Source organism: Meles meles, chromosome 7, assembly GCF_922984935.1.
Source record: "Meles meles chromosome 7, mMelMel3.1 paternal haplotype, whole genome shotgun sequence".
Taxonomy (NCBI): domain Eukaryota; kingdom Metazoa; phylum Chordata; class Mammalia; order Carnivora; family Mustelidae; genus Meles; species Meles meles.
The window spans coordinates 48,703,471-48,729,784 of record NC_060072.1 but is presented as its reverse complement, the minus strand read 5'-3'; the positions used below and the strand labels follow the sequence as shown (position 1 = coordinate 48,729,784).

Sequence of the window (26,314 nt, the reverse complement as noted above, 5' to 3'; positions counted from 1 at the left end):
GCTTAACCCACTGAGCCACCCAGGCGCCCCCAAAAATAATTTTTAAATCTGCTCAAAAGTTTTGAACTCTCTCATTGTCTCCCAACAGATTAGTACTAAGTTCTCCTGACATTTTAGTTAGTTAGTTTTATTTAGGAGGGCAAAGAGAACAAGTAATCCTCTTCAGCTGCTAAAATACTACTTTGGGAGTTGGAGGCGGAAAGGAGAAATCAAATATCGTCTCTTCCAGAAAGTGTTCAGTGGGAGAAGTCACTTGACTTCAGGAACCAGTAGTTAAGTTTTTTACTTAGTCCTTTATTTATAATTTAAGATCACAGAATTTCAGAAATGGATGGTTGGGGGTGGGTGTCGTAAGAAAATAACGAGGATAGGATTACTTGAGTTACCATAGTTTTGGAAAATTTCTGATTTGACTATAACTATTTGGAGACTCTATATGACATATTTTAATGGAAAGGAATTATGCTTTTTGAATATCACTTACCACTTTTTAAGGATTTGATTCTTACAGCCTTTTTACATTTACTAATGAGGTTGATTAAAAGAATAAATCAGATTACGAGGTTGAGAGCAGGTGTCTCTGGAATCCAAAAGTTGCTGTTTTAAATACTTTTCCTGCTTCAGAGCATTTTCTTTTCTACTGGAATTGCATTCCTACAGGAATTTTTTTTAAAACTAATTTTTTTTTTCAAGATTTGTATAGTTCATTTTCAGCTGAGATTCTTGACATCTGTCAGTAATTGATGTGAACTCAGATGGCAGTTTACACACAAAAGGTAACTTGTTTGTGGTCTTTTATTAAAGATCTAAACAGTTCTTTCCTTTGCTGGAACCGAATTATTCATCTCTAGTCATTCCTTGATTCAACAAACATTTCTAGACCAAACTGAGGAAAAAATAAGGGAGTACTGTGCATCTAGTTGATGATAGTAATGACTAACTCTTAAAACTCTTATAGACAGGGGCGCCTGGGTGGCTCAGTGGGTTAAAGCCTCTGCCTTTCGCTCAGGTCATGATCCCAGAGTCCTGGGATCGAGCCCCACATCGGGCTCTCTGCTTGGCAGGGAGCCTGCTTTCTCCTCTCTCTCTCTCTGCCTGCCTCTCTCCCTACTTGTGATCTCTATCTGTCAAATAAATAAATAAAATCTTTAAAAAAAAAAAAACTCTTATAGACAATATACATTCTTACTTATTCTGTCCATTAAGTCTGTGAAATTGGTCTATGTAGCATTGTCTATATTTTACACACTAAGACACAAGCCAAGAATAAGTGGCTACCCTCTGGTAAATTACATAGCTAGTCAATTCTGGGTTCCCTTATTTCCAGATTCCATGTTTTACCTCCCTGGGCAAGAGAGGACCTTGTGTTCATCCCCAATCTTACGTTAGTTCAAAAGACCTTACTTGTACAAAGCAGGTTGGACTAGCATGCCAGAACTAAGAAGAAAATATGGAAAGCTTTTGCATCTTGGCTCGGTTGAATGCCCATTAGGATCAATGGATTTTCCCACGTGAGAGCAGCCTATGAATCTGTAGGTTGCCCTGTATTTTCAGCCCTTTTATTTTAGTTTTATCTGTATTAAGTTTGAAAGATAATAATTCTAAAATGTCTGTTATATGAAACTACCATTATGAAGTTAGGGAAAAAAATTTACATTATCATTAAATGTTAGTACCAACATAGAATTATATCTTTTTTTATAATAGTTAAGAAGAGGGAATATAACATTAAGATACTTTAAAAAGTTCTGTCCATATATAATTCTTCAGAACCCTGGTATATGTAACAGTACATTTTGGAATTGAAAGAAACCTTAGAGATTATTTAGTCCAGAAGTAGAAAACTAGTGACTCAGAGACCAAATCATACCTTACATAGATTTTACTGGTTTTCACAATATTCACATTTTTTAGAATTTGAATGACTTTAGCTGTATAAGCATTCATTCCCCTTGGCCACAGTTCACACCATTCCCTAATATTAACACCTTGCAGCTTCAGACGTTGATGTCTGATCTAGGGCAACTCTGTGTACAGTACTTGCCCCTTCCCTGTTCCCTCATTTTCCAAACAAGGAAACTGGAAATTGAGAATAAAGTGGTTTATCTCAAATTGTATAACTTTTTAAATAGAGCCAAGCTTCTTAAACCTTAAGATAATGTTCCTTTCTACAATTTGTTGTCTCTTAGAAAACAATACAAGACAGTATATAATCAAGTGCTGAAGTATTTGGTGTGGTTGTCAGGAACTATCATTGTGGGCTGGGACAGTTAAGAATACTTTAGAAATCTTTCTTGACACTACCCTTGTAAGAATTGCATTCTAAGTATTTGCTAGTCAGAATCATTCTATCCTGATCTTTGTAGTATTCTTGCTACATAACAGTGGAGGGGGTGGTACGGGAGATGGGATGGTGAATGTCTTTCCCTATAGAGCTGGCAAAGGAAATGACTGAGGGGCATTTTGTGCATATTGAATAATGGTACCTCATAAGACCACCTACATTTAGATTGCCCCAGAAATCCCATTTTTGCCCCTGATAGGAGAGGAAGAAGGGGTATTTTAGCCATGAGCTCTCCAGTGGATTCTAGACAGATCTCTGTGACTTTCCCAAATCCAAATTTAATTTTAGCTACAAATTAACTGGCATTAGAGATGTTGATTTGAAGATTTAAAAAAAAAAAAAAGCCAAATGCTAGTTGTTGTTGTTTTTTTTAAAGATTTTATTTATTTATTTGACAGAGAGAGATCACAAGTAGGCAGAGAGGCAGGCAGAGAGAGAGAAGGAAGCAGGCTCCCCGCGGAGCAGAGAGCCTGATGCGGGGCTCCATCCCAGGACACTGGGATCATGACCTGAGCTGAAGGCAGAGGCTTTAACCCACTGAGCCACCCAGGCGCCCGCTAGTTTTTTTTTGAAAACACAAATTCAGTCTATTGAAAGGGGGCTTTGGGTACTGAGCTCTACAGTTGATTCCTGAACAACGTGGGGATTAAGAGTCAAATCCACATGTAACTTTTACTCCCCCAAAACTTTACTAATAGCTTACTTCTGACTGGAAGCCTTACTGATAACATTGATTAACACATATTTTATGTCATATATATTGTGTACAGTATTATTAGAACAAAAAAAGCTAGAGAAAATTGTTTTTAGAAAATCATAAGAGAAAATAGATTTACAGTACTAAACTTTTTATTTACTTTTTCTCTATATTTTATTTTTTTTTTTACTTTTTATTAACATATAATGTATTATTTGCCCCAGGGAACAGGTTTGTGAATCATCAGTCTTCCATAATTCACAACACTCACCATAGCACATACCCTCCCCAGCGTCCATCACTCAGCCACCCCATCCTTCCCTGCCTCCCCAACAGCTCTGTTTGTTCCCTGAGATTGAGTCTCTTACGGTTTGTCTCCCTCCTTGGTCCCATCTTGTTTCATTTCTCCCTCCCTTGTACTGTATTTTTTAAAAATCTGCATATAAATGGACCCATGCAGCTCAAACCTGTGTTAGAGACTCACCTGTATAGTACCCTCACCTTAACAGAAGTCCTTTATCACCATATTGTATAAGATGATCCCTCCGTTCCCACACTGTCCCCTTACCTTACTTTATTTCTTTTCTCCATAGTGTTTATATCACTTCTAACATGTTTTATATTGATTTTGTGTCCCCCCACACCCCATTGTAAATTCTGAGGACAGAATCTTTTGTTCACTGCTTCATTCCCATTGGGTAGAGCTGTACCTAATACGTTGTAGGCACTCATTATATATTGATATTTAATATTAAATGTTATAGTAATGTTGGTATAAGTCATCATTTCTTAGATTTTTTTTTAATCTTCAGGTACTAGCACAGCTCTTGGACAAGAGTAGGTCTTCAGTAAATGTTAACACTAAGTAAAAGCTATGAGTTTTTTTTTTTTTTAATTCCAGTGTAGTTAACAGTGTTAAATTCGTTTCAAGTATACAATATAGTGATTCAGCAGTTCTGTATATTTGTCAGTGCTCGTCAAGATAAGTGTATTTTTAATCTCCTTCACAAAAAATACAGAAACACTAATTTGAAGGGACATACACACTCCTGTGCTTACTGCAGCATTAGTTATAGAAGCAGCCCATGTGCCATCGGTAGATGAATGGATGTTAAAAACTAGAACTGTGTATATAGTTTGAAAATATATATATGCAAAACTGTATATATATACACACACACGTGTGTGTGTGTGTATGGTTTTTTAAAATACATCTATCATTCTTTTATGCTTTATTTCCACAGTGATTTTTTAGAATTACTCTTATGGTTCATAATTAGGGTCAATAATATTTGAAGTTGGGTCTGTGTTAGGTCTTACTAATGAAAAATACATGTAATACAGAGTGGTAGATAATCAAGTCACTTACTTGCTTTGGAATATGTATTTTTATATAGTGAACACATTTAGATTAAAATTTTACTGAATTTTTATTTTCTCTGACTCAAAAGTCTCTAGAATTTTCTCAGAATCATAGCATCCTTTTTTTTTTCTTGTATTTTTGTGAAAATTCCAGTTCATTTCTGGTTGATGAAGTACCATCTTGGATATATTTACTGAACTTCAGGTAGACTATGATTGCATCTCTTTCCTCAACTTCCATTTCAGGCAATTACGAAGCACCCATGAAACCTGACTTGGCAAGGAGCCCTAGAAGGTTTTGTTTTCTTATCCCTTCATGTCTTTGCTATGATTTTCTTTGAGACTAGAAATAAACAACTTCTTAAATTAACTGGAAAGAAAATGCCAGTAAAACTAGCTCTGTAGAGTAAATGGAGGAAGTTGTAGAAGGTAATAATAAAATAACCTTTTAAGTTAGTGAATAGGGTATCCAAGTGTTCTGCAACAAATTTAGCAAAGTCTAAGACCTGCAATTACTTTCATTGATCAGGGAATTGGTTGTAAGTCACACAAATTTTAAAAGCTCTATGTAAGTAATTAAAATTAGAAATCTTTACATGTAAATATATAATTCCCAAAATTACCCTCCCCCAATTTTTTTAAGAGATCTTTTTTTTTTTTTAAGATTTTATTTATTTATTTGACAGAGAGATCACAAGTGTTAGAGAGCTAAGCAGAGAGAGAGAGGGGAAGCAGGCTCCCTGATGAGCAGAAAGCCCGATGTGGGGCTCCATCCCAGGACCCTGAGATCATGATCTGAGCTTGAAGGAGGAGGCTTAACCCACTGAGCCACCCACGTGCCCCCCCCCTAATTTTTAATGCAACTTTTACCTCCCCCGGGTATTTCTTATTCAGTTCATTTATTAAACCAATTGGTTTGCTTCATCTGTAATCTTAGATTGTTAGAGAAGTAATGTGAATCATGCTTCATATTTATAATTGTGTAAATGCCTGCTTGTTGTGGAAGTTACACTTTCTTGCTAATGAAGAAGTATAAGTCAGAAATGGCATTATTGGTAAAACCACTATGCTCAATTTGCATATATACTACATTCTTTACCTGTTTAACTACCTGAAGAAAATGAGGATCTGAGAGTGCCCCATTAATTAATGACTTAATAGGTGACTTAATAGATTAAAGCTTAGTTCAAATGCAGATTAATTTAGGCATATTATTTTTAATTAGCAATTCTTAATTTTGCTTTTAACTTTCAAAGTGCACCTAAATTTTACAAATAAATGCCATTATTTACAAGGAATACCACAAAAAAAAAAAAAGAACATATGTAAACCAACCAAAGCCCATGACCTGTATTAGAAAGTCAAACTAGAATGTTTCACAATTGACCAATGGCACCGTAATTTTTGGCAGTGTTTATTAACCAGGACATTCCCATTGCTGATGACATTTTCATTTAACGTTTTCTCATGGTGTTGCCCTTAATTTCCTGAAAGTTGCGAAGATTTCTTTCAATGTAGTTTTTTTTTAGTTGATTGTGAAATTTTTTTTTTTTTTAAGATTTTATTTAACTATTTGACAGAGATCACAAGTAGGCAGAGAGGCAGGCAGAGAGAGAGGAGGAAGCAGGCCCCCTGTGGAGCAGAGAGCCCGATGCGGGGCTCGATCCCAGGACCCTGAGATCATGACCTGAGCTGAAGGCAGCGGCTTAATCCACTGAGCCACCCAGGCGCCCCTTGTGAAATGTTTTTAACTGTACTTCCTATTTCTTCCAAGTGGCAGTAACACCTGGTTACCAGAACGCTTTAGTAATTTCTAATATCAAGTACCCTAATTTTACTTTTTATCTTTTTGTGTGTTTTAATCTTTATTTTCTCCTGAAGTACAAGAAGGTAAACCAGCAAGCTTTTCAGAATACAATCCTTTGATTGTGGCATACCAGTTAAAGTACTTAGAACTTAAATTCTTTGCCACCCTACTTATCTTTATATCTTTAGACTCTTTGGCATGCTAATTAATATAAAGATAAATTTTGCTTTGACAATAGAGAGGAAAGTGTTTAAATTTTCCTGTTTACATTGTTAGAGTAAATATTGTCAGTATTTTTGTTGATAATTCTTCTGTAGAGCACTTAAAACAATATGTTTAATTTTGTAATTTTCAATAAATACCTCTTAGCCCTTTTCAAGAACAAGGATACACTAGTTATTAAGGTTTAAAAATAGTTTTAAAAATTGTTTCTTCTTTTAAGCTTGCCTGTTTGTTTTATTTAAACATGCACTGTCACCAATAGTATTTTTATCTGAAAGATACTTCTCTCTGCCAGTGTAAGTATTATAATTACTACTCATTGTGAGTTGAATGACTGGCTAAACTTGGTGTTTTTTGCATTACTAGTGACCACTTTATAAAAATGATTGGGGCACCTGGGTGGCTCAGTCATTAAGTGTCCACCTTCAGCTCAAGTCATGATCCCAGGGTCCTGGAGTTGGGCCCCCCACATCAGGCTCCCTGCTCAGTGGGAAGTCTGCTTCTCCCTCTCCCACTCCCCTTGCTTGTGTAACCTCTCTTACTTATCATCTCTCTGTCAAATAAATGAATAAAATCTTTAAAAAAATAAAAATTAAAATGCCAATGATTATCAGCATTCATAAATGATAATAACATGAGCTAATTACAAGACAACTCCACAACTCCTCTTTTACTTTCTGTTTCATTTGTATACTTTATAAATTGTTTATTAGTAATAAAACTCTCAGAAAAAGAACATAAAAGTAGAAGAAAAATGATCCACCACATTATCACCTATCTGTTTTACACATTCAAGGGAATTAAAATTCATTTTATATTACAATCTCAAGATTTTTCTCACTGTTCCTAAAGTGTACTGAGATTCTCCCTAGGCGGTCAAAATTACAGTCTGCAAAACTTGAGGTATAGTAAAGTTCATTGACTTGTGTAATTAATATTAAGGGTCAGAGATAACACCAATATTACAGAATTTTTTTGTGTAATAATCTGTTTTTTAAAGACTTGCAAGAGGATTATTTCCCAGTCTTTCTCCCTGAACTATATCTTTTTTTTTTTTAAGATTTTATTTATTCACTTGATAGACAGAGATTACAAGTAGGCAGAGAGAGGAGGAAGCAGGCTCCCTGCTGAGCAGGGAGCCCAACGCGGGGCTCAATCCCAGCACCCTGGGATCATGACCCAAGCCGAAGACAGAGGCTTTAACCCACTGAGCCACCCAGGCGCCCCATCCCTGAACTATATCTTTAAAGGATTCAGAATACTGACATGTACTTAGCTTTTTCCTTTTGTATTGACATGGGAGGGAGGTTGTAACACATTCTGGTTGCAGAGATGTTAAAATGTATTTTTTTAAAGGTTTTATTTATTTATTTGACAGAGAAAGAGAGTGTGTGCACACAAAAGGCGGGGGAGGAGGGCGAGCCACAGAGGGAGGGAGAATACAGGGAGATACAGGGCTCAATCCCAGAACCCTGCAATCATGAGCCAAAGGCAGACAACCAACTGAGCCACCCACTCCTAAAATGTATTTTTTAAGTGCCTCTTAAATTTAGTAGAATATGGTAGTAAACTTCAGCGTCTACAGCTAAAGAATGATAATATAGTTCAGTTGATCCAAACTGGTTATAGTGACAGGAGGACTAAGTATGGTTGGAAAATAGTTTTAGCCTATATATTGTATCTCTGGCTACCTAGAAGAAACTTCCTCAGGCAAAAGCTGGACTGCAGTCTTCTATTTGTATTCTTTCTTACATGTTTTATTGAACTAGTGGATAGGTAAGAGTAGAGCAGCGATTCTCAGTTGTGGCTGTTGGAGCAGTAGCTCAGACCACTGGTCCTATTATTATTTAAAAACCTCTCTTTTCATTGTTACTATGTGCAAGGCACCAATGACTCTTAAAGAAAATTACTGCATTTCATTCCTTAATTTATTGAGCATGAATTGTGTGCCCTAGGCACTGGTTCATGTTCTAGGAAATAAAACAGACAAAACTCCCTATTTTTCTGGAGTTTACTTTCTTGTGTATCTGCCTCACAACTTTATCATGTAGATATTATTGTTTCCATTTCCCTATAAAGAAGGTGAAGCTTTGAATGGTTTCATGACTTGCCCAGGGTTATACAAAGCTAGGATTTGAAACTTGGGTGCTGTGAACCACTATGCTGTGCTGTCAATTGTCCCTCTTTAGGATTCTGTGAAAGAGAACAGTTATTCTCAGTGTCTCAAACAATAGTTATCACAGATCCCTTTGAAATTCTGATATAACTCTCCCCATCAAATTTGTGCCTGAATTATTAGAAATTCAGACTCTCAAGTGTTCATTCGTGGGCATTAAGAGCACTTGAACAGGAAGGTCCTGCCCACAGCTCACAAATACGTAGATGCCAGCACCTTTTCCCTCCTCCTCGCCAAAAAAGCTAATGACAGACATTGCTTACTGAACAGGGTTGTCTTTTCTGCGAAAACTAGATACAACCACAGAGTCCTTTTAAAAACAAAAATAATGGTCATTCCTAGTCAGTCACTGAAATTGAAATACATTATTTCAATCATAGAATCTGTAAACAATTTAAAGCTGGTGTAGTAGAAAGCACCTATTTGAAAAGCAGATTTTAGTCCAAATCTTGGCTATCATACTGCTGGGTTTTTTTGTTTTTTTGTTTTAAGGAAAAAAATACCCTTAGCCTTGTTACTTAATCAGGATTTAGATAAAAATATTTTAGTTTTTTAGACATGTAAGGAAATACTGATAAAAATTGAGTGACTTTGCTCAGTTGAATTTCCTTACCCCAGTATTGCTTATTACAAAATTTCTTATTGACAAGTTACATGTATTTTGCCACCATTTTTAGATTTGAAAGTTTATTAACAACTTTATCATATTTCTCTACCAAAATTTAAAATTTCAGTTCTAAGTTTCCTATGACCATAGGGCTCTCTGTAATAAAAGTTATTGGTTGAATTACTAAAATCAAAACAAACAGGGGTGCCTGGGTGGCTCATTGGGTTAATAAAGACTCTGCCTTCGGTTCAGGTCATGATCCCAGGATCCTGGGATCGAGCCCCACATCTGGCTCTCTGCTCAGCAGGAAACCTGTTTCCTCCTCTCTCTCTCTCTGCTTGCCTCTCTGCCTACTTGTGATCTCTGTCTGTCAAATAAACAAATAAAATCTTTTATTTATTTATTTATTTATTTATTTGACAGAGAGAGATCACAAGTAGGCAGAGAGGTAGGCAGAGAGGCAGACAGAGAGAGAGAGGAGGAAGCAGGCTCTCCGTGGAGCAGAGAGCCCGATGCGGGGCTCGATCCCAGGACCCTGAGACCATGACCTGAGCCGAAGGCAGCGGCTTAATCCAAATCTTTAAAAAAAAACAAAACAATCAAGCACTACTTTTTATTTTAGAGAGGTGGGGAGAAGGATAAAGGGGGAAGCGGGAGAGAGAAAATCCCAAGCAGCCTTCCCACTGAGCGCAGAACTCAACACAGGGCTCAGTCTCAGGGCCACCTCCCCTGACACACAGTGCCCTGAACTGAAATCAAGTGTCAGATGCTCAACTGACTAAGCCACCCAAGGCCCCCAATAAGTATTATTTATAATATCCACAAGCCAGAAATAATCCACATGTTCATCACCTGATGAATGCGTAAAGAAAATGTCATGTATCTATACAATGAGTATTTTCTTTGGGTATTTTTTTTTTATCATAACAAATAGAAGGAACAGATTACTGATGGAAGCAATAATGTGGATGAACCTGATTCTAATTCTAGCAACAGGTTATATTTACTATAGATAAATGAAACAATTGGGGAAACAGGTCTCAGTGATCTCACTAAGAAATGCAATTCCATAAATGTTTACTTTTTATTATCTGTTTTTAAATGGTAGTTTTTATGTTAATTCAATCATTTGTATCATTGTTTTCATTTTGGGATTTTAGTAACTTTATACAGTTGTGTGTCATCACTACAACCAGTGTTAGAACACTTCCATCGCCCAAAAAAATTCGCTCGTGGCTCTATGTAGTTAGTCCACGTCTACCTCCAGGGGAGAAAGGGCAGGAATTGTTGGGTGCTCAAGTTTTCCTTGGAGCAGCATTATGGGACAGATTTTGAATCTATGTACTTCTCTTGCTTAGTAAACATGGAACATTGATCCTTCCTGTGGCTCTTCTCTTTGCATTATATAAAATGTGTCCTCACTCATAGGCTCCCATTTCTTAGAATGTAAAGACGTTTTGTTTTTCTTTCTAGCTTTTTCACTTTGTAAGGATCTTTTAAAAATCTCACCCATTGTAGGTTTATAAATTGCTAGTTTTGGGGGGGTTTTTTGGTTTTTTTCTTTAAGATTTTATTATTTGACAGACAGCGATCACAGGTTGTTGGGGGGGGGCGGTCGGGAAAGCAGGCTCCCCGTTGAGCAGAAAGCCCTGTGTGAGGCTTGATCCCAGGACCCTGGGACCATGACCTGAGCCAAAGGCAGAGGCTTTAACCCACTGAGCCACCCAGGCACTCCTAAATTGCTAGTTTTTTTAATTTCAAGTTTCTCATTCAGGTCTGAGCCCAGTTAACAGAAAGAACAAACATGTCTTCCTTTACCTCAGCTATTGGGTCTACCACAAAATATAATTTACAGTTTCCTGACATCAATTTTTATTTTTTTCATATCAAGTCATTTTTATTTTGCTTGCAATTTTAAATCTTGACCAATCTACCTTTAAGAAAGACTTCTAAATAGTGTAGTTCCTAAGTAGGTTCTTGATCTCTCAAAACCAGTTTTTTTTTTTGTTTTTTTTTTTTTTTTTAAGATTTTATTTATTTATTTGACAGAGAGAGAGATCACAAGTAGGCAGAGAGGCAGGCAGAGAGAGAGGAGGAAGCAGGCTCCCTGCAGGGCAGAGAGCCCGACGCGGGGCTCGATCCCAGGACCCTGAGATCATGACCCGAGCCGAAGGCAGCGGCTCAATCCACTGAGCCACCCAGGCGCCCCTCAAAACCAGTTTTTTAAAATATGCTGGGCTGTTTGAGTCTGGTCTTTCCTATTCTGCTTTTAACCATTTTTCTTTATAAAGAGGAAATTGAGTAATTAGTGATTAAGCTGAAATTCTGAAACAAATTTGTCAGTCTCCCTGAGATTGAAGAAAATCCTCACTATAAATTCAACTAAATCTAGACTCATGTCTGAACTCTATTTCTATAGTTCTGCCTTTTAAAGAGGCTAATATAATTGTTCCTTTGCTGAGAAACCTTTAAGAAAAGTAGTTCATTTCAGAGGTAAGGGGAAAGAACAAAAGGAATAGGATTGTGTGGGTAGTTTAGAGACAGAGTAATTCAAGGAGAGTAGGCTTCCAAAGGTTTGAGCAGGGGGAAGTAAAGAAAGACTATCTTAGTCATTTTATTTTGAGGCCCCGGAATATCAATTAAAGAAGTTGACTGTTGATTGTTATTTTGTCTCATAATTTTTTCTGTAGTTGCAGTTCCTCTTAAGATACTAATTTTGGTTAAAAAAAAAAAAAAGATACTAATTTTGGCATTTCAGAAGTTGGTTGTAAGTCTGGTTAAGTCACACTTGTCAATATCACAGTTTTTGTTGTCACTTACCGATGTAAGTACAAAAGTCAAGGTTATATTGGGAGCTTATAAAAAAAAAATAAGTTCTTCCTAGAAAAGGTTGTGGCTTTGACAAATAAAGCAGCAACTAGAGTCAAGAAAAAGGGTGTCAGGGGCACCTGAGTGGCTCAGTGGGTTAAGCCTCTGCCTTCGGCTCAGGTCATGATCTCAGGGTCCTGGGATCAAGCCCCACATCAGGCTCAGCAGGGAGCCTGCTTCCCCGACCCCCACCTCTCTCTGCCTGCCTCTCTGCCTACTTGTGATCTCTCTCTCTCTCTCTCTGTCAAATAAATAAAATCTTTTTAAAAAAAAAGGGGGTGTCAGGTTAATTAACTGGGGAGAGGCACATTGGGAACTTTCTGGGTGGTAGAAGGGTTTTAAATCTTAATGAAGTGTGGGGCACTGGCTGGTGTAAGCTTCAGTGTGTGCAACTCGATCTCAGGAGTTGTAACTTTGAGCCCTGTGTTGTGTATAGAGATTACTAAAAAATAAAATCTTTGAAAAAGAATCCTAACGAGGGCTCTGTTTATGGTTGTCACTTGTTACTATGACTACAGAACTGTCATTTTTTTTTAATTTTTTTTTAATATTTTATTTATTTGACAGAGAGAAATCACAACTAGGCAGAGAGGCAGGCAGAGAGAGAGGAGGAAGCAGGCTCTGTGCGGGGCTCGATCCCAGGACCCTGGGATCATGACCTGAGCCGAAGGCAGAGGCTTTAACCCACTGAGCCACCGGGTGGCTGCTTTTGTCCCATGGCCATTGACCAGTTCTTTCTTTCTAGGACGGTAGGAGCTTTGTTATTATTTCCCTAGCCAGGAAACTTTTAGGATCTTCTTTCTCTATCTTTCGTGTACTGAAATTTGATGGTAATAAGCCTTGGTATGGGTTTTTTCCTTTTTTTTTTTTTTTTTTTTTTTAAGATTTATTTATTTATTTATTTGACAGAGAGAGACCACAAGTAGATAGAGAGGCAGGCAGAGAGAGAGAGAGGGAAGCAGGCTCGCCGCTGAGCAGAGAGCCCGATGTGGGACTCGATCCCAGAGATCATGACCTGAGCCGAAGGCAGTGGCTTAACCCACTGAGCCACCCAGGTGCCCCTGGGTTTTTTCTTTTTGGTTTTGTTTTGATTTCTACTATTTCATCTTACTGAAAGCCATAGTTTTTAAGTCTGGGGCTCATACTCTTCAGTTCTATCTCTGATTTCTAACCATTTTCAGATTCTTTGTACCTCCCCCACTTCAAGAATAGATATTTGGTCCACTCTTGGCTAACTCATTTACCATTCATGTATCCCAGGGGTTGGCAATTTTTTTCTGTAAATGCCAGATAGTAAATATTTCAGATTTTGTGGACCAGATGGCCTATATTATAACTACTTAATTCTGCCAGTACAGCAAGATAGCAACCACAGATACTACACAAATAAATGGACATGGCTGTATTTCAACAGAACTTTATGTATAGAAAGAGGTGATTGGCTGGATTTGTTTGCAGACCTTTGTTTTAGCCTGTTTATCTTTACTGGAATATTGCTTAGTGAAGACAGGAATTTTTTGTTCATTGACTGTGTATATCCCCACACTTAGTAGGCACTCAACTACTTGTGACTCAAGGTTACAGATAGTTCAGGAAAGGGAGTTAAACATGCCTGTTACTGCCATCTTGTAACCAGTAATATACCCCTTCATGCTGTTTTTCAGCCCCCTCCCTTTATTTTTTTTAATAGAGCAAATATTTTATTCTGTTTGAATTTAGGTTAGGGCTGCAAGTCATGTCAGTAATTCTGTGGTTTCTTTCTACCTCTGATGTGGTATAAAGAGCCCTGCCAGTAGCATCCTTTTAGTAAGTCTGTTTATCGAATGCATATATTAATATGGTAGAGTAATCATTTTTTAAACGATTTGGTTGTATATCTAATTTATATAAGAAGCACATGAATACAAAGATATATTACCTAAGAATTCTCTCTTTTTTTTTTCCTTATAAGGTACTAGCTTTTGACAAGTTTGCACCATGCGTGAGTATAAGCTAGTCGTTCTTGGCTCAGGAGGCGTTGGAAAATCTGCTCTGGTAAGTCATTATCACGGTACCTAAGATATTCATTGCAATACATGTTCTTTTTCTGTTGAGTTTTAGGGTTTGACTATTTGTTAAAGTGAAATCTCAGTGATTTTAGAGGCAATGTATTTTTCTTGTAATTTTAGTCCACTTCTAGTTGGACCTGTGTAGATCATATTTTTTCTGGTCTGTTGGTTCCAGACCAGCATGAGATATGCCAGAATACAATTTGGGCTAAGCATAGAGAGTGGGAGCATATAAATGTGTGTCCGTCTGTATTTCTGAGCCAGGTAGGAATGAATTTTGGTCTTTCTTATTGTGACTTGGCTTATAATATATATTTTCTGCTGGAAAATATTAAATAAAGCTTTTTAAAAAACCTTTTCCCAATACAACCCCTGACTGTCCAGTTTTCACATTATTTTAGCAGCCATGCTTTCTGTATCAAGAATAGTGGGGGGGTGGGGTGGGAATAGTGTAGCGATTGGGAACCAGCTGGCTCAGTGGAAAGAGCATGTATCTCTTGATCTTGGGGTTGTGAGTTCAATCCTCATGTTGGGTGTAGACATTACTTAAAAATAAAATATTTTAAAAGTAATAATATAGTGAGAAAAAAAGATAGTTTGACAGTAGTGGCTGGGGAAGGAGAGAAACTTACGGAAAATGACTTGATGAGTAGTTCAGTTTAATAAAACCCCAGTATAAAACAGATTGACCATCTCACTTAGCCACTTAGAATGGCCACCTAGCACAGAACTTGAAGTTTGAATCAAACTGAGAAATGTGTGCAATGGGGCATGAGCTGCTTTTTCATTTGTAAATACATCCAAAATGATGAGGTGTCTTGAAGTTATGTACTTATGTACACGAAACAACTAGTTAATTAAAATTCAAATTTAAGCTGTTAAGACTGAAATAGAAGACATTTAAAATTTTGCTTAAATATGGGACCTCTGGATGGCTCAGTAGGTGAAGGTTAAACGTTGGACTGTTGATTTCGGCCTTGGGTCTTCAGATCACTCCACACCGGGCATGAAGCCTGCTTTAGAGTCTCTTTCTCCTTCTCCTAAAGCCCCTCCCCCCATTTTTTTCCTCTCTCTAAAAATAAAATAAATAAATTTTAAATATATGAGCTCCAAAGTTAGAATTACCTAATAGGGAGTATAGTGATTATTAATGTTTTTAAAAAGCTGTCTAAGGTAATTTACTTACCAAATTCATACATTAAATGTAGTAGTTATATTTTCATCAATGATATAACTGGCTATGTGAAATCAGTAGTGCAAAGCATACAGATTTGAATTTCTTGTTTTCTTTAAGTGTAAATGGTATACTTTTTTTTCCAGACTGTACAGTTTGTTCAAGGAATTTTTGTTGAAAAGTACGATCCTACGATAGAAGATTCTTATAGAAAGGTATATGTTACTTACTCTAGAAAACTTTTGCTTTTGACTTTACTATAAATATAAGTTCTTAGTTTTAGCTTTGTAATTGCTGAATGTTGTTTACAAAGTCAGAGGAAGAAGCAAGAGTTTATTTAAAAATTAGTAGGAAAAAACACTTGATTATTTCCTGGCCTTGTTTCCATACCGTAAAGCACTTGCTCGTATGTGTTCTTTCTCTCTCTCTCCCTGCCCTCCTCAGAGAATTTTAAGTTTATCCTGACCCTAAAATTGTAATTTGACACACAAACTTCAGAATTAGGCTATCCATTTCAAGTGATAGTTGTGTCCCTACACCCCAAACACCACCAAAAACTGAACACTGTCAGGCTCCCTTCTTTTTAAAGTATCACTGTTCATAATAGAGTTGTTTCTATGTCCACAAACACAACATGTGACAATAAAACTTAATATGCAGACATTTTTAATTTAGGGGGAGAGTTATCTACCCACCTTTATGTAACAGCCTGTTTGACCCCTGCTGCTATGTAGATACTGTTTATATTCTTCCCTTTGTGGCTGCAGTCTACCAGAGAAACTGGAAAGCTTTGAGGCAGTATTACTCTTTTCTTTCCGAGTCTAATTCTAGTATATGTGCTGCCGAAGCGAGCACCCGAGTCTAATTCTAAATAACTTATTTTCCGAGGAAATGTGAGGTGCAAAGGGGTCACTAGGATACATAACTTATTTGCTGGTTGTCTTTTGCTTCTTTGCTACCAGAAACGTTGTTCCAATACGGTGAAAGGGATGTAGTTATCTAGAGAAATGAAGGTATGTCTAAATAAAGCGTGGCAGTGTTCAGATAGGCAGAACGACTTCTGATCTTACTGTAACTAGTACTGGTTTTAAAAAATTTTGAGCTATTTTGAAATCATTTCCTCCCCAGAATTAAGTTCTGAGTGATTCACATTGAGCTTGGTTCTTATAGGTATCCTTATGTTGAGAACACATGATTTTTGTACCTAATACAATTTGAGGGTCAGTGAACCTTGATTATATAGCTATTTTTTCTCCTGTTCTATTCAGGTATTACATAAAACTAGTTGTAAAGTTACAGTAATCTCCCTATTTAAATATCATACTAGTTTTTGTATATAATAAGGTACTCTTTTACACATTAAAGAATGAAGGTATATTTTAATTTTTCCTCCAGCAAGTTGAAGTAGATGCACAACAGTGTATGCTTGAAATCTTGGATACTGCAGGAACGGTATGTAAAACAAGTATCAAAATATGTGCACAACTTCTGCGGTACTGACCTTGTAAATGCTAGTACTCTATAGACAAATACTCGTTAAGCTTATTTAAAAGCCTACAACTTGCATTAAATCTTACAGCTATTTTTCTTATTCTTTTAAGTTCTGTTTTGTGTGTGTGTGCTTTGTAATTGCAGTGGGTCATTTACTGAAGAAATAAATAGAAATTTGTTTGAATGAGAGGTGCCTGGGTGGCTCAGTTGATTTAGCAGCTGCCTTCAGCGCAGGTCATGGTCCCAGGGTCCTGGGATTGAGCCCCCTCTTCAGGCTTCCTGCTCAGTGGGGAGTCTGCTTCTCCTTTTGCCTCAGCCTGCTGTTCTCCCTACTTGTGCTCTCTGTGTCTGTCTCAAATAAATAAAATCTTCAAAGAAAAAGTGGTTGGGGGGGCAGGGCAGAAATTTGTTTGAGTTAAAATTTTCAGTCCCATAGTACTTTTAAAACAAGTCAAAATATATTACGTATTTTAGTTAATGTGGAAAATACTTCAGTAAACATTTATTTCTCAGTGGCTTTGTGGAGTAACTTGAACAGTATCTTCAGAGTATTTATAAACCAACTAGATGTGTTGGTATCTGAAGGTGAAGGGAAGATTTATTCTGGATATATGGTATTCATTCATGTTTGAGTACCTGATACGTGCCATGGACAATATTCTTACTTGTAAAGGTTCACAGTCTAGTGAAGGAGGAAAAGTGTGAGGCAATGGCAAGATATAGGTAAGCATGCTGGTGAGCCCCGTAGAGCTAGAGTATTGTGAACTAGCTGTGAGTAACTTGGGAATTTAGTTTTGGTACCTTACATATTATATATTAAAAAGCTGTCTTTTAAATAGCTTTTGGGGAAAGGCTATTTCTTTCCCAGTTAAGTATATTTATTGCACATAAATCTGCTTTGGTTGTATTATTGTTAAATAAAAACTTATTTCATGAAATAGTTTTTCAAATAGCATCTTGCCACAGACTATAATTGTAAGAAATGTTACATAACACTACTGTATTCTTCACTGAGCTCTAATTATAAACTTTAAAAATTGTCGAATTAACTGTCAGAACTTTATTGTTTTTTAATGATCCTTTCTTTCTACTATAGGAACAATTTACTGCAATGAGAGATTTATACATGAAAAATGGACAAGGCTTTGCATTAGTTTATTCCATCACAGCACAGTCCACATTTAATGATTTACAAGATCTGAGAGAGCAGATTCTTCGAGTTAAAGACACTGATGATGTAAGCTGAGTTCCTAATAAATATATTTTAGTTCAGACTCATAGTGTAGTGATACCCAATTTAAGAATTTCAGTTTCAATGGAATTTAAAGTTCATGTGTTTTGGGGAGGGGGATTTCAAACGATTTTTTCCGTAGAAGGCAAAAATAAATCTTTACCATTTGTGCATATTTTCAAATATATATAATGTGGAAAATGAGAAATAACTTTCCTCTCTCCTTAGCCTGTGTAAAATAAACATTATACCCTTCCTATTTTTAAATAATGTGTTTGGTGGGGCAGAAGGAAAGATGTGAGTGGCAGATGTTACTAATAGGTTTCTGGCTGTATTTCTGGTAAGAGCCTTTCTAAAAAGAATCAAAACTACATATGAACACATCTCAAACAACTGACAGAAAACTAACATAATACTTTTAAAAGAAAGCCAACCAGTACATTAAATTCTAACATTAATTTGCAAGTCCCTTAGAGTGTACCATAATGGAGTTTAATCCCTGTATCAAACTTCAGAAGGATTACTTTAATTCCTCATCATACTATAGATCGCAGTGGTTCTCAAAATTGATCTTGCGTCAAAATCACTTGTAAATCTAGTTAAAACAGATAGCCAAGCCTCACTCCCAGAGTTTCTGATTGAGTAGGTCAAGAATACTGCTCAAGATTTTACATTTCTAACAGGTTTCCAGATGGTGTTGGTGCTGCTGGGGTCCAGGAACCACACTTTTTAAAAATCACTGTATTACATACATAATTTAATTATAAGCAAATGTTGTGAGGGTTCAGAGGCATATGTGGGAAATGTCACCATTTCTTAGACTTCTGAAACAGGAGAACTTTGGGGTATTCTTACATATTTATAGCTCAGTGACCATTTCTCAATTAGTAAATACTTTCTACTGTCTCTGATACTAGTTTTCTTCTTCTATCAGTTACATTAAATAAGTATGAATATAAAATTCTGTGTCTGTTCCTAAAAAAACCAAAATTCTTGATACTCTTAATTTGGATCTTTTTCCAAAAATTCTCTGGAAAGCCAGCCTCTAAGTGATTAATGGGAATTTTGCAGAATAAGTATTATTTATCTCTATCGTGTCCTTGTAAAATAGACATCAAATGATTAAGGTGGTCTAAATTTTTAATAATTTAGGATGATTTTACTTTCTGGCTTTTTAATATAGATTATATGAAAAACTAAAAATTCTACTTTAGGGCTTTCCAGATTTCTCCTTTTTGTGTCATGAAATTGAGAATGATTATTTGATAAATGCATGTCAGTAAACCAGAAAACTTAAAGTTGATTCACATCCCTTAGAAAGACTTTTAAAATTTTGAAACGTGGGGCGCCTGGGTGGCTCAGTGGATTGGGCCGCTGCCTTCGGCTCAGGTCATGATCTCAGGGTCCTGGGATCGAGCCCCGCATCGGGCTCTCTGCTCCACAGGGAGCCTGCTTCCTTCTCTCTGCCTGCCTCTCTGCCTGCTTGTGATCTCTCTCTCCGTCAAATAAATAAATTTAAAAAAAAAAAAATTTTTGAAACGTATTGGCTTTTCATAGTAATACCCTCTTGTAATTTATTTTTTTTAAAAGGTTTTGTGTTTTGCTAACTATATTTACTTACAAATCCATTGAGATGTAATTTTAAGGAGTTTTTTTCCTCTCTTAAAAGTAGATCATAGCTAGTTTTCTAAAAATTTCACAGGAAAGATTCTTAACAGGCTTTCATATTTAACTGTAAATTTTATTACCTAGTCAGTATTTTTGTCTGGCATATAAAGCAATCCTTAGGGTTGACTCTTAGAATTCTTTGGTTTTACCATAAGAGATTCTTAATCTCGGGAAACAAACTGAGGGTTGCTGGAGTGGAGGGGGGTGGGACGGATGGGGTGTCTGGGAGATGGATATTAGGGAGGGTATGTGTTGTGGGTGTCACTATGTATTGTGTAAGACTGATGAATCACAGACCTGTACCCTCGAAACAAATAATACATTATATGTTAATTTTTTAAAAAATTCTTCTGTTTTGAATTTGTATAGCATACTTACTTTTTTTTTAACCCTCACAATTTTTTTGTATTTTTAGGTTCCGATGATCCTGGTTGGTAATAAGTGTGACTTGGAAGATGAAAGAGTTGTAGGAAAGGAACAAGGTCAGAACCTAGCAAGACAATGGAACAACTGTGCATTCTTAGAATCTTCTGCAAAATCAAAAATAAATGTTAATGAGGTATGGTGAAATACACTTTAAAAAACTCTTGATTTGGAATTCAACATTTAAAACTAATGAAAAATAATGTGTGTGTATTAATACAACCTTAGGTTAATGTTTGCTCCGGGTACTTGGTTGATCTTATAGACAAAAATCTTATGTTAATATATGCATGTTAATAAGCAACAGTGCTAGAATTTACTCAGAGAAAAAAGAAGACTGGGGCACCTGGGTGGCTTAGTCAGTTAAGAGTCTGTCTTCGGCTCAGGTCATTACCCAGGGTGCTGGAGTCAAGTCCTGCATCAGACTCCCTGCTCAGTGGGGAGTCTGCTCTTCCCTCTCTACTCCTCTTCCCTGCTCATGATCTGTTTCTCAAATAAGTAAATAAAGTCTTTAAAGAAAAAGGAAGACTGGACAGAAAAGGTTAGGGGTGGGAAAGACAGGATTAAGTATTCAGGTATATATATGTAGAGATGAAGGATGTTTTGTAAAAGATGGAGACAAATTTAAGAAGGCCTGCATGGTCTTGCCTTCAAGGGGCTTAAGTCATGTGGTAGGGTAAAGATAACTATAGGGAAGATTTGAAGAATAAAGGATTGTTTTCTTTGAATGATGTTAAATGTTCCAATGAACTACAGTAAGATCTCTGCTGCTCCTTAACTCAGTTCTTATTTTAAGGAGAGAAGTTTTAGCCCTCCCAAAAAATAGAAGTATTTGGCAGTTATATGACTACCCGGTTTTACTTACTCCTTAGCTGAATAGAATATTTGTTGGAGTTCATATATATGCATGGAGTTCAGGTTTTCATTTTTTTTTTTCCATTTTTTTTTTGTTTTGGGGTGGTTTTTTTTCCTAATTAAAAAAACAACCAAAAAAAAAAAACCCAACTCTGTTTGCAGATCTTTTATGACCTAGTGCGGCAAATTAACAGAAAAACTCCAGTGCCTGGGAAGGCCCGCAAAAAGTCAACATGTCAGCTGCTTTAATATATTAGATGCATTGTAGCTCTGAGCCAGGTATGTTAATTTATCTTTTCCTCTATTTTTATATTCTTTCCCTCTAACTTTTAACCTCAGTTTCATTAAGGACACTCTTTCAAGAAAATAAGTATAGAATGTTTTGTTGTTCTTAAAAAAACAAACAAAAAAACCAAGATTACTTCTCTTTAAGGTATCCATGAGTTAGAATGATATCCTAGTAATTAAAATAATTATTTCCTTTATATATCATCATCAAATATAGGGTATTCCATGTAAGTGAATATTCTAGGTAAGTTCATCCAGTATATACTTATGCCCTATGGGGACACTGGTTTGTGGTGACAGTACAGTGATGAACAAAACCAACCTTCTTTCCAGATCTAGTGGAAGAGTTAGACAAACAATTGAAAAATATGATAAATGAGGGATAGACTAAGTCCAGCACAGTAGTGGTAAAAAGAATCCCTGACACAGTTATCATACGCTAGCTAGCACTCTTAACTATTGTCCACATATTCATTGAATTCTTACAATAGTCCTATAATGCAAGAACTATTATTATTCCCATATCACATATGAGAGAACTAGAGCACAAAAAGATTATTACTTGTTCAAGCCCTGCAGTTAGTAAATAGTGGAGCCAAAATTTGAATCCTATGATCTGAGCACATGGCTCAGAATTTGAGTTATGAATTGACTCCCAAGCCCATGCTTAGTCATTATGCTCTTATCGGTACTACAGGAGCATGAATAACTGGAACCCCAGATTAGTCAGATGTACACTGCGGATTCAGGGAAAATATGTCAAAGTTCCGAAGGGTTGTCAGGCAGAGAAAACCACAGAAACAACTCAGAGATGAGACAGCAAAGGAAAACTGAACATACAACATTTTTATATGGTTTTTAAAAACAGTCATATTAAATGAGTTAATACTTGTAAATCAGATTAGTGCCCGGTACTTGGTAAACCTTCAGCTATTAGCTGCTGCTCTGCCAACAAGATGGCTTATTGCTCCTTTACCATTAAAACTATATTTTACTCTACCCTTATTCTGGGGGCTTGGAATGTTTGTGGCTCTGCTGCTTCCTGTGTTAAATGGCCCTCTTCTGTAGCACACTTTAATCTTAGAGAGTTTGTCCCTACTCTCCATTTAAGGCTTTCTCTTTAGAGATACATGATTTCATTCCTGATAATCCTCCTAATCCTCACCACATGCCCATTCCTAGCAGCACACATGTGTGTAAACTCATATAATCCAATCTGTCCTATCCAATTTGCCACAGTTGGTTTGCTAGGATTTAGAAAATTTGCCAAACTCATTCAGACTCTGAGGACTTAAAGCTCAAGGCATTTATGAAAATTGTTTCAGCAGCCACATCAGTATTAACATTGTTTCTGGGACTTGCAGCAAGTCTGAATCCCAGAAAAACAGTAAAAAGAAAACTTTATTTAGCCCAGGAATGTATGCAGAAAATCATCCAAAGTAAATAAATACTTGGCAGACAATGAGTTCTAATTTTACCTTTTTTTATATCACTCACAATTTTTTGAAGTTTAATTACATAGGATTTTCGTATAATACCAGCTTTTTCTAACATCCATCAAGTTGATTGAATTTGTTTAAATATGAAATTAGAACGTTTATAACTGTCAACTATAAAGAGCCATCATGAAATAAATTACTTTCTGTCTACTTCTCTGAACCAGCTTTGTAGCCACTCTTTCTAGAAGAGTAAGGAAGAAAGCTCTTGATTTTCAGATACTAGAAACCCTGATTAGATGTACATTCTATACTTACGATGTAACTCTAGGATTGGAAACACTCATTTTGTTAATATTGCTATCTTTTTAAATCCTAATTCTAATAAAGTTGACCTGACCTAAAATTTCAATGTGGTGGTGTTTTTTTGGTTTTTGTCTTTCTGCTTTTAATCTTTGGAAGATAATACACAGAAATTTGCACTGAGGTACCTTCCCTTTCTGGGTCTAAAACTTAATTTGACTGACTTTCAAGAGGGCAGCAGAGTAGATGAAGTCATTCCAAAAAGATGAAAATGTCTACCTGTGCTTTACTTTGCTATGAGTTGTGTGGTGCATTGTCATACATTGTCATGAATGTAGACAGGAGCCTATATTATATTCATTTCTAACACATAAAACACTGTTGCTTTAATCTGTACCTATGGATCAACCCATGTTTTCAATTTAATTTTCTCCTTTCAACAGGTCTGAAGAACTGTTGCCCAATTCAACAGTGCCAGCATTCCAACTTTGTTAAACCTACCAACATCTTAAATGGACTTTCTGTGGTGGTACCCTTTAAGAGGCGGATGAAAGCTACTACATCAGTTTGCACATTCTGATCACTTTCCAGTATCACAAGAGAGATTTTTACTTATATAATAGTCCTACAGTATGCAGCTGGTAAAACCAGAGGCTACAATCCAGTATTACTGTTAAGAGACATTTTTCATCCACCAATGTTGTACATGTATGAAAATGGTGTACTGTATACTTTAACATGCCCCATACTTTGTATTGGAGAGTACAATAATGTAAATCCTAAAAGCACCACTATTTTAGCATAATAAAAGAAAGTCCAAAGAGCTCCTATATAGACTACTCCAGATAACTTCGCTTCTTTGATACTTGTAGCTTATTGTAATTTTTTTTAAGAAATTCAAGGTCATTATCATTGTATTGTACAAATAAGCGCTTTGATTAACACAGCTATATAGTTTTTTTAATTTTTAAAAAAACCTGTGGAGACAGTGATCTTGTCTTTAAAATATGATAGTCCTTTCAGTATAATGTCTTAGATTAAAGACATTGCCTTTAATATCTGTTGGGAAGGAAATGTCCAGACTTTTCAAATCTTTTATTATATGTTTCCTTTTTTGTTTACATAGGGAACAATGTTTATAGTTGTGTGTACAGTGGGGGTCTACAACAAGAAGTGTATATTTTCAAACAATTTTTTAATGATTTAACAATTTTTGTAAATCATTTTCAGGCTTCTGCAGCTGTAGATTCTCACTGTGAATCCCTTGCTTGCTCATGCATAAGTGTATTTGCAATACCAAATATACAGGTTTAGTATTTTTGCCTGTTAGTGATTGTTTCACATGTGTAACGTTTTGGTTGAGATGTTAAATGGTGGACGAGTACTGTGGATGTGAATGTGGGAAGTAATTTTAATCATGTGTAATTGGTCACAAGGCCTAAGTTGCAGTAACTATTGCTGTTTTATTTAACAATGCCTTGTTGCTTTGTATGCATTAACCGTTTGGGTGTAAAGATTGTGTGTCTATCCAACAGGGAGCCACAGTATTTAAATTGACCAACCTAATGTTACAACTACTTTGAGGTGGCCAAATGTAAACTAAAAGCCTTAATTAAAGTGGTGCAATTTTGTATAACTTAGCATCAGTAGTTCAATAAATTTGGATTGCCATGCAAGGGCTTGCATTATAATTACTTGCCACTTGAATGTTTTGTGTAATGTTTAACAGTGCTAGCAAATAAATATGGGTTTAACTTCTTTTTAAATGTAATAGGTGCATTTTACATAGTGTGGTTTTGTAATTTAACATTTGGGCAAGCCAGGTTGATTCATTGATTACAGAAATAATGAGTGAAAGATATCAGATTTTTCTCCAGTATTTGAATATCCACATAACCATCTTTTGAATTTTGGAGGGTGGCTAGAATTTTGTAAATCAAGCAGTATTACTTACAAATATATGCTTTTAGGGTAATGTTCAGTAGCTCTTTGAGGTATAGGAGAAAGAATTAAAAATACTTTGATAGATGTTACGCTTATGGATTTTTAAAAATATATAAGAAGAAGTTATACTTAGAATGTTATGGTTATAAAGATCTTTGAAGTGGATTCCAGAACTACTTTCTTTTTAGATGATCTGTCTTTTCCTTAGGTGTGCTATAATTCTTTTTGAAATTTTTAAACAAATCTTAATCTTTCTCAAAGTATTTGCCAGTCACTGAAGCATATCCACAATCAACTAGTGATATCATCTAATTTAAAAGTGTCTGTTAATCTCTTAAAGATACATCCTGTTTGAATGGGACATTTAAAGGCTTTCATTTTAGGAAGAAAAAGGTATTATTCCTTACAAATTTAACTCAGGGAGTTCCATGTATTTAAAGGTTTTATGTATCTAAAGAAAAAAATACTCTCTCAGAAGGCCCACTTAATTAAGAGACTTGTCTTGGCAGAACTGGTTTTTTTTTTTTTTTTTAAATATGCACATTGGCTGCCAGAATAGCTTTAGGATCAGGAGTCCTCTTTTTTTTTAAAGATTTTATTTATGTATGTATTTGACAGAGAGAGATCACAAGTAGATAGAGAGGCAGGCAGAGAGAGAGAGAGAGGGAAGCAGGTTCCCTGCTGAGCAGAGAGCCCGATGCGGGCCTCGATCCCAGGACCCTGAGATCATGACCCGAGCCGAAGGCAGCGGCCCAACCCACTGAGCCACCCAGGCGCCCAGAACTGGTTTTATTTATAGCCATTAAGAGAAAAACCCCCCAAATGTGGCATTATAGAGCACAAAATCACTTCAGTTTACTATATCCAGTTACACCCATTTGACCTTTGTAGGTACCACCATTAATTCAGTTATTTTTAATAAATGTTTGTTGCCTACCAGCTATGCACCAGGCTAAAGTCTAGGCTCTTTTTCTTTTTTTTAAGATTTTTTTTTTTTATTTTCGGGAGAGGGATAGAGAGAATCCTCAAGCAGACCCTGCTTTGAGCAGGGAGCCTGATGTAAGGCTTGGTCCCACAACCCTGAGATCAAGAGTTGGACACTTAACCGACTGAGCCCCCCAGACACCCCTGAGTTCTAGGTCCTCAAAAGCAAATATTCAGATAAGTATAAGTGTTCTAGAACTGAGTGTAGAGCATAACTGAGATCAACTTAGGACCCTGCCCTAGAATTTATATTCTATTATAGGGTTTCTCAGCCTCAGCAATCTGGTGTTTTATGCTGGATAATGAGTTGTTGGGGAGCGGTCATGTGCATTATAGGATTTTTAGCAGCATATCTGGTATCTACCCTTTAGATGCCAGTAGTACCA

General features: G+C 36.3%; 1 protein-coding gene across 3 annotated transcripts in view; it reads left to right on the top strand.

Annotated features, from left to right (window-relative positions):
- RAP1B (RAP1B, member of RAS oncogene family) overlaps nucleotides 1-24,759 on the top strand; it is a 47,604-nt gene extending 22,845 nt beyond the window's left edge. For 2 of the 3 annotated variants that reach the window (XM_046011279.1, XM_046011278.1), the window contains exons 2-8: nucleotides 14,035-14,117; nucleotides 15,452-15,520; nucleotides 16,701-16,757; nucleotides 17,893-18,033; nucleotides 20,111-20,254; nucleotides 21,136-21,252; nucleotides 23,444-24,759. In XM_046011279.1, coding sequence (XP_045867235.1) covers nucleotides 14,061-14,117; nucleotides 15,452-15,520; nucleotides 16,701-16,757; nucleotides 17,893-18,033; nucleotides 20,111-20,254; nucleotides 21,136-21,222 — 555 coding nt within the window. In that variant the 5' untranslated portion in view covers nucleotides 14,035-14,060 and the 3' untranslated portion in view covers nucleotides 21,223-21,252; nucleotides 23,444-24,759. Of the gene's footprint in view, nucleotides 1-12,811; nucleotides 12,833-14,034; nucleotides 14,118-15,451; nucleotides 15,521-16,700; nucleotides 16,758-17,892; nucleotides 18,034-20,110; nucleotides 20,255-21,135; nucleotides 21,253-23,443 lie in introns of those variants that run through there. The other variant, XM_046011280.1, reaches the window with a different exon arrangement.
- The last annotated feature ends 1,555 nt before the right edge of the window (nucleotides 24,760-26,314 follow it).